The sequence below is a fragment of the Citrus clementina genome, unplaced genomic scaffold (assembly GCF_000493195.1).
Source record: "Citrus clementina cultivar Clemenules unplaced genomic scaffold, Citrus_clementina_v1.0 scaffold_1, whole genome shotgun sequence".
In the NCBI taxonomy this organism is placed as follows: Eukaryota; Viridiplantae; Streptophyta; class Magnoliopsida; order Sapindales; family Rutaceae; genus Citrus; species Citrus x clementina.
The window spans coordinates 9001117-9016180 of NW_006263303.1; the positions used below are offsets into that span (position 1 = coordinate 9001117).

The 15064-nt window shown below is 33.0% G+C and overlaps 1 protein-coding gene across 3 annotated transcripts; it reads right to left on the bottom strand.

Moving 5' to 3' along the window:
* Positions 1-6092: 6092 nt before the first annotated feature.
* LOC18055531 (K(+) efflux antiporter 4) lies at positions 6093-14774 on the bottom strand. Of its 3 annotated transcripts, none has more exons than XM_006451373.2 (20): positions 14125-14774; positions 13821-13864; positions 13285-13343; positions 13025-13103; positions 12835-12896; positions 12666-12741; positions 12409-12483; positions 11827-11898; positions 11661-11744; positions 11324-11392; positions 10678-10755; positions 10504-10592; positions 10027-10123; positions 9867-9920; positions 8793-8888; positions 7730-7918; positions 7555-7632; positions 7051-7095; positions 6833-6922; positions 6093-6690 (listed from the first exon to the last, which is right to left on the bottom strand). In XM_006451373.2, the coding sequence occupies exons 1-20, from the start codon at positions 14345-14347 to the stop codon at positions 6607-6609; spliced, it is 1743 nt and encodes a 580-aa protein (XP_006451436.1). In that variant the 5' UTR covers positions 14348-14774; the 3' UTR covers positions 6093-6606. The 3 variants fall into 3 exon arrangements, with proteins under 3 accessions (XP_006451436.1, XP_024033368.1, XP_024033369.1); XM_024177601.1 differs by having other exon boundaries at positions 6158-6524; XM_024177600.1 differs by lacking the exon at positions 9867-9920.
* Between the last annotated feature and the right edge of the window lie 290 nt (positions 14775-15064).

The window sequence follows — 15064 nt, forward strand, 5'->3', positions numbered from 1 at the left end:
ATGCATCGACAATATAATAATTAAGTGGTCAATAATTACATTGAAATAGACAAGACTCATGCATTCTGTCATCATAAGTAGGTCTGGGGACCATACTGATTTGATACACTTATTAATCGTGCTGCATTTGCAACCATGCATGCAGTATCATATTTCCGAAATTCTTTGCGTATATCTCACTTAAAAATTCGAGTCATGCTCAGATGTTGACCTTCGGATTTTATAAATTTAAATTTGAACTAATTAAATTCAGAGTTGTACGACGGTATATAAATTATTTATTTTACAATGTTTTATAACTCTGGCTCTAGTTGTCTGGGTAATTTTTAGTTTCAACACTATTTATAGAAAGAGTTATAAATTCTGTCGTATGTTCAAATGCTCAATATATATGATAGATAGTACTGATGCTCTCATCACATCATTTTTCTATATATCCACACACACACTTGCATTCCTATATTAGGCCTGCGGTTACTTGTTAATTTTGTTGAGTCAAAATATATATCATAGGACATTTATATGTCAAATTAAACAGTAATTTTGATGAAAATACGCGACCGGTAAAATGCTACCCGATTAAGAAGAATAGGATATTCAAAGTCTACAATCTATATGAAAGCACCTTGGCTGGCTCCATTGGTAAAACGTCCGGACTCTTGACTTGTGAAAAGACGAGTATTATAATATTAATTACTATAGATATTGACAACAATTCATAGACTTTTTTATTATTTGATCCTCCACCGTTAGAACTTAGAAGTTCTGTAAGTTGATTTGATAAACATTTATTAATTTATTTAAACTCTAAAGTCAATACGGTATGATTTTCAATGAATTGACATCAACATTTGCAACCGAAATCCTGGATCTTAGACATTTTTAATTTCATTAAATTATGAATAAGCTGCATCTGAAAAAAATTAAGAAGAACATAAACACAATTTGCACTCTAAATAAACTTCTTATTATTATTATTATAATATAGTGACATTCCACCAAACCTTAAGTTAAATGCATCTTCTTAAACGTGAATCATTGACCTCTTATTTACACACTACAAAAGTTAAGTTAAAATATACGTTTTCATTATTTCTTCAAAATTTATTTTCAGGCACCTTACCACCCCAGAAATTCAATCTTAGATTGCTAGCCAAAGAAAAATATTTGGAAACTGTTTGACTAGGCCTATAAAGACAAAAACACTAATATCTTTTTTGTAAAGTTCTACATAACACCAATTAAGTCACCTATAAGTAAATTTACAATTTTTGATAATCAACTATAAGCTATGTCCAATTATCTATATATATCCAATTGATGATGGGGATGATTATATTAGTGGTTTCAGAAGTTATGAAATATTACTATTTAATTAATGAATGACAAGCCATTTCAAATGAAATCTCTTGGAATATATTACTTTAAAAAATGTAGAATTATTGATAATCTACTATTACATAGGAAGATCTCATGGAATATATTATATAAGTAATTTTATAATAAGAGAATTTTTTATTTTAAAATAAAAGAAAAAAACATATTTCAATATCTATAAAATAAAATACATTATATTTAAGTGTGTGTTTCCAATTTCCTTAAAAGTACTCACTATATATAAAATTTTGAAAAAGGCAATCTATGTTGTAGATTGAGTGGCTAGTAAAATGGCACATTTCGTTGCCCTCTGACTCTTGTTTTAAAGATAAGGAACAAGGAAGAAATGAAGCTTGTCCACAATCAAAGAAACAAAAACCCATCATCATTTATGAGTGTTTGGCTGAATGGTTAGAATCGAATTCCTATTTCCTTAATTATAGTTCAGTGGAGATAATCTTCTCCATTATAGAATGTGAATAGAGGATATGTTCCTTCAATATTAAATAAACTAGTCTTATCAATAATCTAATATAAAATATGAGTAGAGTAGACGTTTATCATCGAATATTAATAAATTAATTTTAATTATAGCCTAATTATAAATATTGGTAGATTGATATAATATCAATAATAGTACGAGTGTAAACTATTCTTATCAATAATCTAATATAAAATATGAGTAGAGTAGACGTTTATCATCGAATATTAATAAATTAGTCTTAATTATAGCCTAATTATAAATATTGGTAGATTGATATAATATCAATAATAGTACGAGTGTGATATCAGTGGAAAGAAAATAAAAAACAGACATTGACCTTTCAACAAACAATGCAATGTCTTATTTACTGGCTGTAACCATCAGTGAGGTGTCACACTTTTTGGATTCCTCTGTTTACAAAGCATGCATGTAATGCATCCTGTAGGGGATAAAACTTTATTCTCCATCACATATAGATATCTCTGTTATCTTTTTCTAGAGTTTATATTTGCATATGCATTAATGCTACATACGTACAAATCGTCTGAATTGTTGTTTATTATGCTGTTGTCTTGCACGATAGCTATTTTTTGTTCATTTGGTTTCTTTCAATAGAACAATGTCAGTCTCATTTTTATAGAAAAAACTTGTTTAATTATTTATTTTCCTTTTTGAAGTTGTTAATTTTAGTTATTGTTGGTATGTGAATCGTAGTATTGTGCATATTCGCTTTGAAAGTTCTGTTGCCCTGAGAAAAAATGATTTGCACTTGGTGATGATTTTGAGGGAAAATTATCAATACCCTTTGTTGTTTTGTAAATTATTCGGTTCCCTCATATTTTAAAACTCGTCATATTAAGAAATTGTTGATTTTTGTCGTTAAGAAAAGGTTAACTTCAAACATTTTTTTTTTCTATTTTACGTGACAATGTGGTAAAGGCCATCATTCATAAAAAGAAATTAAAAAAACAAAAGTCTAAGAGGTAAAATAGTAAAATTAAAAAATTGAAAACTAACATTCTAATTAATGATACAACTACAAAATTTTGTATAAACTAATGTGACATATTATTATTATGGTTGAATAATAATAAAAATAAATAATATGGGCACGTGGTGTTTTCATCCAAAAAGACATTAGTTTGTAAAAAAAAAATCATTTATACAAGAGTTTGTATTTTGTAATCTTATCGTTATTTTTCTTTGAAATAGTATATACAGTCTTGATAGGGCAAAAAAATTTAAGGGAAAATTGATTAATTTTAACAAATAATATATCGTCGAGTAATAAGTCTTACCAGCGTAATGACTTTGACTGATAGACCACAAACTAACTGGTATAATAATGGCTCTATTGTAATGGATGGTGCGAGAGCGGAGTGATTAGTAAATAATGGAGAACCAGGTGTCAGGATATTATCCGAAGGTTTGAGATGGCCAGGGGCCATATAAAGCATACAGAGTCGAAACCCCCATTGGGGCTCCAAAAAGTGTGATTGGGTTGTGCTTATTATGGTATATGAATGGCAAGTGGATTGAACATGCTTTAGTAGCAAGAAACAGAAGCTACTGGTTTTTTAAGACTTTTAAGGTACCGTACATAGCTATTATGATTTATGAGGGTTTGATCAAGAATAAAGTGATTTTTGAGGGTTTGATCAAGGGCGAAGAAACAACGGTGAAGGCTGCTGATAATATGTTGTCTGATGGTTGCTAATTGCATAGTGAATTTGATTTTTTTTTTTTCTCATTATGCGTACAGTTGATGGCCGATGGGATTCCCTACCTCACGAATCACTCGCTTGCTTTTTTGTACCACTAATGATTTTTCCAGTGACTGTTATTTTCATTAGCTTTTTTTTTTCGCCCCCAATTCACTTCTTGTTCAGTTGTTTCAGTTTAGTGTTTTAAGATATTTTGAGAGATAAGGTTAACTGTGTTCTTCCTAATTAGTAGTATTTTATATTCTTTATTTAATAATAAGATTTCTTGCTTCATTGAAGTAGTAAAAAAAAAAAAAAATCATTGTTTGATGGGTGAGTGAATGGATGTATCTGTAACTGAATGAATGCCAAGAGGTGCTATTTATAGGTTAAAGGAAGAAGTGAAACTCTAAAATGAAGTGAAAAGCAAAGAAAGAACAAACTTCTGAAACGTTTAATTTTACTGATGAAAAGATAATGATAGGCTAGGGTACCCCTTTTATACTAAGAATCCCCAACATGCGAATCTAATTTGTTTTAACATAAGAAAATTCTAATATCCGAAATAAAGTTTTTTTTTTTAAAAAAAACCTCTTAATATAAAAATATGAAGAAAATTAAAAAAGAAAAAGAAAAAACCTTCATGCCCAAACGAAGGAAGGAATTTGTGGATGATCTGCTGACCCGTTACGAAGAAGCAATTGTGACTTGTACTTTTCTTTCCATAAATTTCCAAATGGCGTATTATAAATTCAGAACCAACATATGTAGTTCTGTTCTCGCTACAATCCCAAAAGGTAACCCACAAAAAAAAAAAAAAAAAAAAGAAAAGGGAAAAAGAGAAAACATGTCCCACGTCACTTTTTGGCTTTAAGGAAAACAAATCCCTACAAGATAGGGCGAAATCTTAGCATAAAAGGTGGAGATTTGGCGAAGGACGTGTTTTTATCTTCTACATATTGTAGGGAGGAGATTGTTTCTTTTTTGGAGATAGGATTTTGTGTCTTTATGGAAGTCACATTATGAAAGCCACAGAAGGTAAGGTTGCGTACTTGTGGCAAACTAGTGTTTTTACAAAGGATTTTCTAGAAGGTGTTCTTATTTATTTATTTTTTTGACTGTGATCGGCGCAATATGACTTTTTTTTCCTTCTTAATTCTATTAAATAAATACCTACCTACACATATTATACAAGACTCGAACGCAAGACTTAAACGTGAACACCTTAGCCTTTTCTTCTAGTATGATATGATAGATTACCCCGTATCACAAGACATTCTCGCTAAGGTCTCACAAATGATCTCAGCTGAGATGCACTAAAACGTACGTACGTGTAAACAAGGTCAAGTGTTTACACCTAGCGTCTCCTTTAGCATTTGGGGAGCAACAGCCACCAATTACATGAAGCTAAGAAAGCATTTCAAGAAAGAACATCATGTAAACACTAAATTAAAAAAAAATAAAAATTAATGCTTAATTTGGTCAAAACCATAAATGGTTATGATATTCAATAACCAAGAAAGTCCTATAAGGATCGCTGTTTATGACAAAGAAAATCCTATAAGGGAGCTTGCAATGATGTGGTTTTGGAAAGAATATATTGATTTTGATACGAAAATTGACACACACACAACTTTCCGGCTAGCTAAAGATATAATAAACTAATCGGCCTCGGCCTTGAATTGAAGGAAATTCCTTTTATTGCATCGAGTTTCGGCATTCAATTGCTCCATGTGCAGTTTGGTTGGGGGACTTGTCAACGAGGAAAAGGGGACCACTTTCTTGTTGTTGTTGGGCAGACATCATGTCCGTTTTCTTGATATTGATTTCTGAACTGGAAAATTAAAATTTGAAGAAAAAAAAAAAAACGTGTGAGCATGCTTCCAACATTTAATTCTGATTTTATGCTGACTGTTAAAGTAAGCGCCTGATTCTTTCTCTTGTTGGATAATATTTTCAGAACGAACGCCACCAAACTCATCATCCACAATTTACACAAGATAAGACCACTAAATTCTTGGTACAGCTCTATGTTACCTACTCTTTATTTATTTATTTATTTATTTTTTTAAACAGTAACCATAGATATATAAAACTTGTGTTCCAAAGTGACGCGTGACAGATAATGTGATACATGATAGTCATTAATCCATAATACATCATTTAGTTGGTGGATGATGTGATACGTGACAGATATTTGTTGATTAACACATTTTTGACGATATAAACTTTGTTAGCATTAACAATAATGGGCATCACTTTCAAATTTCAACCTATAATATCTTTTTGTCTACAAGATGAACTCTGCACATATCTTATTGAAATTCTTTTTTTTTTTTTTTCCATTTCTAATAAATCTGTAAGAATCGTGTCCGGGCCTAGAATCATCCCCAAGCCTAGTATCTCCTTTTTTATTTTTTTATTTTTTTGGGGTTAAGTTCTTTAAAATATTTTTAAAAAGAAAAAATTCTTACATAAGACGAAGAGAAGTCTATATGTAAATTCCCAATCATTACACTTAACATCAATTATCAAGGTATTTTGAGAAATGAATTAATAACAAAAATACTCAAAAGAGTTCACGGAGTGCCGTACCATTACGTGAACAAAAACGTGACTGATACATTCCGGAGCTTTCTGCTTGTTATGATTTCAAAGAAAAAAAAATCAATTGAAAAAAATAAAATACAAAAAATAAATTACATTACAAGATGGACACTATATTACAAAATTAGGTCATCGTCATCTGGGACGGTAACAAGATGACCTGAATGGGAAATTAGTAAGTATATACTCAGACGTGGGTCATTAACATCTTGGTCCCGGCTGGGCATCATGGTCTCTCTCACTCGAGCTTGGTCAGAAATAGAAAGCCAAGTGGGAATTGGGCAACAAATGAAGAGCTTTTAAACACACAAAATTTGTACATTCAGTCAAACCTCCTTGGCACTTTTAAGCACCTGTCCCCCAGAGCATAAGAAGCCCATCAGGATAAGGCTGAAATATTTTGCATTTTTTTTCTGGTTCGTGTTTTATTTAATATCATGAATCATGATGTGAGCCTTGGACCATCACAGTTATGCGCTTAGCACTGTCTGCACGAAGACTATCTCCCTTATATCCAATCTGGTAGGACAAATCATATTCAATATTACCTCAAAACACTCGCTCTGGCAGCAATTAGGCAAAATTCTAAAATTACGCGCCCTTTGCTTTGTACCAACTTATACATTACAAGTATGACTATATTCTGAAGACAGATGATTACCTCGATTGGAGAATCGGGGGAGAACCACCGCAACAGTACCCCAAGATTTACAACGGCAGGGATCAGCTTGAAAAGCAATGGTGTGGTCACCTGCAAATGGGTTAATTTCAATAAATGAAGGCCACTTGACATATAATGCAAATACCCGAGGATAGCCAAATAAAGAATACTTGGAAAACCTCACATGTCAGAAACATGTAACTAGACATCCCACATACCAGACTGAGAGCTGTCGTGCCAAGAAGCAACAGATACAGTTTTCCCTGCAATTGAAGAAACTTCAGAAACCTTTTTGGAAAAACAATGCAAAAGCTTTTGACAAGCACCGGACATTTCTGATTGATTCAGGCACAATGTTAAAGCCAGACTCTGCCGAAAACATATGCAACAGTTTATTCACACTTCTCATTCAAGTCCACCTAGTTCCATTTTGTTCAGTTAGACACATTATGCCAGGGAGAAAATTCAAATTACATTACAGGAAGTGAAACGACAGAAACCTCCATGCAACGTCAATTTTTATTTCCTTCCAACATCATTCTCAGCAACCAGTAGCTGGAGTTGATAGGTCTAAGATTTGACAGACGCATGCATGTGCAAACAATAAATGATACCATAACTTGTCCAACAAAAAGGCTTTTTAAAATAGATATCACACAATCTTTGATAGAAAAGTCACTTTTAGTTAAGGATGGATGCAGAAAATGAACGGAAGAACAAACCTCAACTAGATGGAGATTAGAAGCTCGACTAAGGAGAACAAAAGCAAATTCTCCAATTTGTGCCAGAGACATCCCAACCTACACATTTGGAAAAACTCAAGGCCTATTGTCTTATAAACAACGTAAAAAGTCAACTGTAGGCACAAAATGTGCAAGTAGTTCAGTGAAGTCTTACAAGAAGTGAAGTTTTGTTGCTGTATCGAAATCCCTTGATAACTGTGGCAACCACAACGGTTTTTACAACAATCACCAATAAAACAGCTGCTAGTAAAATATCAACATGATTCCAGAGAAAATGGACATGAATCAACATCCCAATACTGGCAAGAAAGAGAGCAGCAAAGAAGTTGCGAATTGGCTCAACCTAAAGATAATTAAAGCCCAAATAGAGCAAACACATGTCACAATCACAAATAAGAACACTTGAAAGATAATATAGGCAAGAAAGTCAAAGCATACATATTAAATCAACGTAAACTTTGAGCCCAAAGAACTGTTTCAAAAGCAGAGAGAAGAAAAAGAAAAAGGTTCAGAGGATAAAACATGACTAAGTTATGACAGTAGAATAAACTCTGGCAAATCTACCTCAAAGACATGCTTTAAAGGGCACTTCGACTTTGCTTACAAAGACATCGTTAATTGTGAAATACTAAAGAGTATGAGCATAAAAGAATGGTCCGCTACAAACTAAAGATAAACTTTACATGCTAAGAGGCATTGATTTTGAATAAATCTCTCATCATTTTAGATGATGATTGAGTCCAAAAAAGACATTGCAGCAGAATCCTGGAGCTTAGTTTTTAAATAGAAAGACCTAAAGGTCGGAGTAGTTTTATCAGTTAGGAATAATACAGTAAACTACCTAATTACTTATGTTTTTATTTCTTTCTTTGATATTACACCTGGTTCAATTTATAACTAGGGTTCATTTTCATTCACCACCCTGCAATTTAGCATAAGATGAGTAGAAATTTCAAATTGAAATGAAAATCTAGTGATTTTTTGTTTTTAACTCTGAGAATGGAGAAAATGATTGGCAATTCAAGAAACCTTTCTTCCTCGAAAAAGTTTATATCAATAGTGGCAAAGTCACAATTTTGTTCACAACAGTTCCAAGTTCCAAAAATTCACATAATAACCAACATTTGTACCAGCACAGAAGTTCTAAGTGGAACTTAAAATAGTTGAGCTATGATATATAGGATTCAAATTAGAATCTTTGAAGTTTAGAATCTTACTTGTTCAAGTGTATGTTGAGCAAGATCAGTTGTTGATATCATTACTCCAGCAGCGAAGGAACCCAGTTCAAGGCTCAGACCCAGCTTATCACTGCACTGAAATGTCATCAAAACCCATGTTACATACATCCATTCACATAAGTGTGCATCAGTTAAAATTAAATAGGATGGGATATGGGCTGGGTATCTATATTTTCTACATGCATGCACATGCACACATGCATAAATTTTAAGCGACTGGGAAGTAGGTTGGCCTTAGAAGTTGATGAGGCACCTAACTAAGGGACTGTTTTCATGGTTGAAAACTGACTATGACTAAAATCTAGTCATTCAGACTTTCAGAAGCTTTAAATGTGTGTTTGTGTGTTTTTATTTTCCTTTCAACCTAACATTGAGAACTTGATATTTACATCAAAACAGAATTAAGCACACAATTTTAAATTAACATTTAATAGAGATTTTGAATAAGTTTATTTAATATTAATTCTAAAAATCCATATAAATTTTATTTATTCTCCATCCATATAAATTTATCAATTTGTTATAACATGTCAAAACATTAATGGTGATGTTAATATTCAGGTGTTATGGATAAACATAGAACATTTCATTCAGAAAAAAAATCATCGCTACCTGAGACTGAAAACCTACAAAATCTTCGGCAAATATTTTATTGCATTTAAATCAATTAAACAAAATACAGATCTGTCCAACAATTAAACATATAAGAAAAGCTCCAAGAGCTTATAAATCACAAGGCAAGGAGAATTAGGAAATGAGACAAACCCAAGCAACAAGCAAGTAGAAAGCAACAGATGCTAGTTGATAGAGTTCATTAGTCTGAACATTAATGGTGACATTAATATTCAGATGTTATGGATGAACATAGAACCTTGAATTCAGATAAAAAATCATTGCTACCTGAGACTGAAAACCTACAAAATCTTCGGCAAATATTTTATTGCATTTAAATCAATTAGACAAGATATAGATCTGTCCAACAATTAAACATATAAGAAAAGTTCCAAGAGCTTATAAATCACAAGGCAAGGAAACTTAGGGAATGAGACAAACCCAAGCAACAAGCAAGCAGAAAGCAACAGATGCTAGTTGATAGAGTTCATTAGTCTGCAAAAGTAAGATTTCAGTTAATAGAGTTCATTGGGCTGCCCAAATAACATTTCAATCAAAGAGTGTCAACTCTACACTTAGAATTAAAAGAATCTATTCTTACCTGCGACGATAAGCTTATCATTAGCTTAAGACACCATGGTACACAAGTACGAGATAATATTGTCAAAATGGCCAGAAATGTAATCAGCGTCACCAACCTGGAATCAATATTATTGTGTGAAAAGCAACACATGGATATTTTACTAATAAGGCAAAAAGACAAAATTACCCAGCCAGGCAAAAGCCAAAAGTACTCATTTTCATCCAGTCAACAGGGAAATGACAAATTATTTTGAAGTTATTATTCCTAAACATATTAATTTTCCAGCATGTCATGAAACATTGTATTATTCCAACAGGTAAATTTGCTACCCAATAAATGGCATATAAAACATAATAGAGAAACAAAGAAGCGGTGGACTGAAGCATTTAAGTAATATTAGGGATAAATAGCATAAAACTATTCGAAAAGCTGATATTCAAGGTAGGCAGAAATAGCTCGTATAAATTTTGCATATAGCTCAGATTCTATACTTACGATTTAGTCATAGATATTACTCCTTGAAGAACTCCAGAAGAGCCACCAAGAACTGGAAGCAGAGCAAAGAGCAACCCCACCGCACAATCCTGCGGGCAAACAAGAAATATACCATAAGCAAAACAGATAATCAACTTTTATGGTTTACAGATCTAAATGCGAGAAAGTTAATACCTGCAAGATAAGGGTGCCAATCGTGACCTGACCATGTAGTGCACTTATACTATTTCTTTCCATCAAAAATTTCAAAACCTGCAGTCAAACAAGGTAGAATAAACATGCATATGAGGAGAAACTTTATATTCATTTGTATTTGATGAGAAACTTTTATATCTTGTATGAGAGATAAATACTACAAACTCAAACATAGTGACCAAGAAAAATGTTTAAGCAACCAAAAATACTATTCAACTAAACATTTTAATCAGAGGAATTTTTCTTATCTACATCACCCCGTAATTTGTGTCTAAGAGAAATTATATTAAAGCAGAAATTTTCAACAGTGTGCAAGCTGTCAACAAAAACATATCCTAGATGTATTGGTTACCTCTGATGATGAATTACAAATACAAAGATTTCAAAACAGTTAACTGTTAAATATAAATTCCTACCATATATGTGATTCATGTCAAGTCATGAAAAACACAATAAAAATATAATGGAGATATCAAGCATCTGATGGAAAAAAATTTAACCAACTCAACTTCCATGGCAGGATTCAGACACAGACACAAACCCAAGTATGACTCAAATAAACCTTCACCTCTCAGTTTAAAATCAGCAAATACAATAAAATAACACAGCAATGCACGAAAATTACCACTGCAGTTGAAGACATAGATAGCAAGACACCAACAAATACACCTTCTGAAGGCTTTCCACCACATAACTGCAAAAAGAATGTGACATTCATCAAAAACTCAAAGCTAGAATAAATAAGTGCAAGGTGTAAAATCCACTAAAAATATTAACAGCAGAATTAAATATTTTGTTTAGGCCAGAGCTTTAATATTTGTAATGGTTGTAAATAGTGTAAAATGCTGAATTCAAGGGATATCATCAGAGATATCACATGAACTTAAGGTGGTCTTTAGTTTTGGCACAAAAGTGGATTTATTATCAATGAACCTAATCATTTTGACAATAATGAGTCTTACTGATGCTATTATTCCACACAAGCACATAAATAGGAAAATCTGAAGAAGGCCTCCTAGAATGGCAACTGCTCGGACAACCCGAAGCTGTAATCATGAAATGAAACATTTATAACAACTGAACAGAAATAAATTGAAACGATGAATGTTAAAAAAAATACAAACAAACCTTTGCCGTAGAAAATTCAAGGCCCAATGCAAAGAGAAGGAAAATCACACCAAATTGAGCCACTGTTTCAACCTGAATGAAAATAACCAGCAGAATATGGAAGCGATATGCAAAATAGAAGCAATTATATTTGAAGTGTACAAAATGAAGAGTGAAACAAACTTATTCTAATATGAAACTTTATCAAGGTGGCAAACAATATAAAACCTGCATGTTCGAGCTGGATCATACTTTCTTTTCATTTCACTAAGGAAGTATAATGTCAGAAAGGACCAGTTTTATTTGGTCAATTGTAGTAATGATTTGCAGATCAGCGGCTAATAATGGGCTTCTAAGTGATTAAATGCTTATCATTTCTTCCCACATGGACATATCTCATACACAAGAAAATTGTGAATGAACAGCGAGCATACGAAAACAAAAATATGAAACAAAAGTTCTAGAGTTATTTTGACCAAACCGAGCTATGAGAGAATTGTATGAATGCATTAAATCTTCCCCACAACTTTTAACTAAATCAACTAAAAATGGAAAGGGGGAAAGAGAACTGGGCCAGCATATATGCATGCAAAAGTAGCATACCTGCACCATCTCACTGACAAAGCTGAAACCCCCAGGGCCAATGACAGATCCTGCTAGCAAATATCCAGTAATAACCTGCAAAAATGTGAAAATTGAAATATTCTCCTTAAGGAGCAATGTATAAAAAGTTGCCCAAACCAAATTCTTTCTGAGACTCAAAATCTTATGGATTTACAACATACATCCCCAAAACACTTTATAAACCAACAAGAGAGTAGTTTATATGAACAAAAATAAACAAGAAATATTGGTCTCACCGGTTGCCCAGCACAAGCGAAGGCAATGCCACCACAAGTTGCAGAAACGATAACAACAACCAGATCAGATATCAACCTGTGCTTACAGCATTTAGAAGAAATTGGAATGGTCAATAAGTAGGTACTTTGACTTTGGATTGAATTTAAACAGAAGAGGCAATAATCTAACCTCAAATCCAGTTGTAGCACAGGATACTTTGACTTTGGATTGGATATAATAAAGACATTGTCCTGATTGTAAAAAAATTAAAATCAAATCAACTCAAATGCTGTCCGGTCAAAATTATACTTATTCAAGGCCAATGTCAACCATAATTTATGAACGAGGTAAAGATTTCAATGACCTGAACTGGACATACCTTCCGATCAATCAATGTTGGTGTATCTTCTGCTCCATTTTCATTATCCAAATTGAAAACATCATGAAACTGGAAAGACCTAACATAAGGCTCATAATAGCGTCAGCAATTTCCAAATCAGGAGTTGTGAAGGTCAAAATAGAATTACCAACACCCCCCCCCCCCCACCCAAAAAAAGTTTTATTAACAATGCCCCTTCAGAAATCTAAGAATGAAAAATAAAAATCCATTTTTTCTTTCTCGGAGCTACAAGTACATACTTCTCCTCCTTGGTTTCATTTTTCTTGTTCTTAACTCTGGCAACAGTTTCCAAAACAGCCTGGAAAACCCAAAATTATCAAGTTAAAACCATCATATAAGACCCTAGTTTGTTTGAGCAGCATCGAGAAGAGTATTGATTAAAAAGCTATCTGGGAAACTTTGAACATGGCAAACATAAAATTTTATTTAGCTTTTCAGTGAACCATCAGCAATAAATATTATGAAAATCAATTGTTTACCACCAAATGGTTCACTACGGAGCTGTCTTAGATATAATATTTCAGATTCACTTTTCATCCTTGAACACTTGGCATTTTTGCAACAATTCATAAGCACATTGATGCACATTCATTGTAGTCTGTTTACAAGTGATAATAACCCAAAAATGGCTCATATACTTCATATTCTCTACTACTAGTCATTGGCCAAGAAAAAAAAAATCACATAAGCTAAAGCAACATTACATACAGAATTTTCATCCATTATTGTCAAAAGTAATTGAAGGCATACAGATTTAAAGAATACGGTAACCAACCTGCTGTCCAGCAACACTATTATTAAAGCTACCAGGATCAGCAGCTGCAATAGGAAAACAGACAGTGAGCACAATATCTCTTGCATATTCCACTTGTTAATTTTTTTTTCCCCTAATTCATCACTGAATTTCACTTCATGTGCTTTATGAAATCAGATATAACAATTTTTTTCCCCTTTTAAATGACAAGTTCAGATACAATGCATAAATGCGGATCAAATAAAATGAAACGAAATAGAAGACAAGCTGATCCACAACCTAGAAACCCTAGCTGAACAACCGCAAATCCAGATCTAGTACGGACCTTCGTTTTGTTCACTCTCATTGAACTCCTTTTCGAGAGCACGATCAATCATGTCGGCGAAGCTATCTTCCTTGGATCCTGTATTGTTCAACTCGGTTGTAGTGGCGGTGGCCGTGGCCGTGGCCGTGGCATTGATCTCGGAGTCCAACTCGGTGACGGACTCGGTGGACGCGAAGCAGAGAAGAAGAGAAACAATGACGAACAGCGTGAGGAATATCCTCATTGCCAAAATTGTCTATCAAAACGCAGCGTTTTCGTCTTCGTCTCGTTTCGTTTTGTCGAGAACTAACGAACGAACGAAGGAGAGGAAAATTTGTTTGTTATTTTTGTTCTTTCACTTGATGGTGTCTGTCCGTATGATTGTTGCTGGCAGTAGCTGCGGAGTGATGTCAGTCAGATGGTGGTGACTGCTGGTAATGAAATTTTGTCCTCATTACGCGCGAGACAGTGCGCGTGTGGTTGTTGGAGGCAGTGAGTTGGCAACGTTGCTATTTTCATTGCAGCCTACTTGACCCGAGAATGGCCCGATCTATTGAGGCGGACTCCGATTTGCGATTACGCCATAACCACCGTACCTTTTCATCTGAAAAGTGAAATGAAAGCACGCGGAATGATTTTCTAACTGATTCAAAAATGTAACGGGCAATGAATTGATTGTGTACAAAGATATTTTAAAAGTACAAATGAAGTAATCGAAGCTTTAATCTAATTTGATATTTATTTATTTTTAAAAAAGAAAAAAGCAAGTAAAATTTAAATTATTTTTTAATTTCTTATTTTCGAATTCAGATTGTTAATTGAATAAATTTGTTCAAAAATTATTTGGTTATCTCTTTATGTTCAAACTAGGATGACTTTAGGTAAATTTACTTACATTTATTTGTTTACATTAATTTTAATTCAATTGAAATTCTATAGTAACTTAACCTAAAGTTTAACA

Excerpts from the sequence above, each read along its gene's own strand:
- LOC18055531 (XM_006451373.2), bottom strand. The coding sequence starts at position 14,347 with ATGAGGATATTCCTCACGCTGTTCGTCATTGTTTCTCTTCTTCTCTGC. Across the intron at positions 13,344-13,820 it reads ATAGTGTTGCTGGACAGCAG|GCTGTTTTGGAAACTGTTGC; the intron begins GTTGGTTACCGT and ends TGGGTTTTCCAG. Across the intron at positions 12,897-13,024 it reads CAACATTGATTGATCGGAAG|GACAATGTCTTTATTATATC; the intron begins GTATGTCCAGTT and ends TTTTACAATCAG.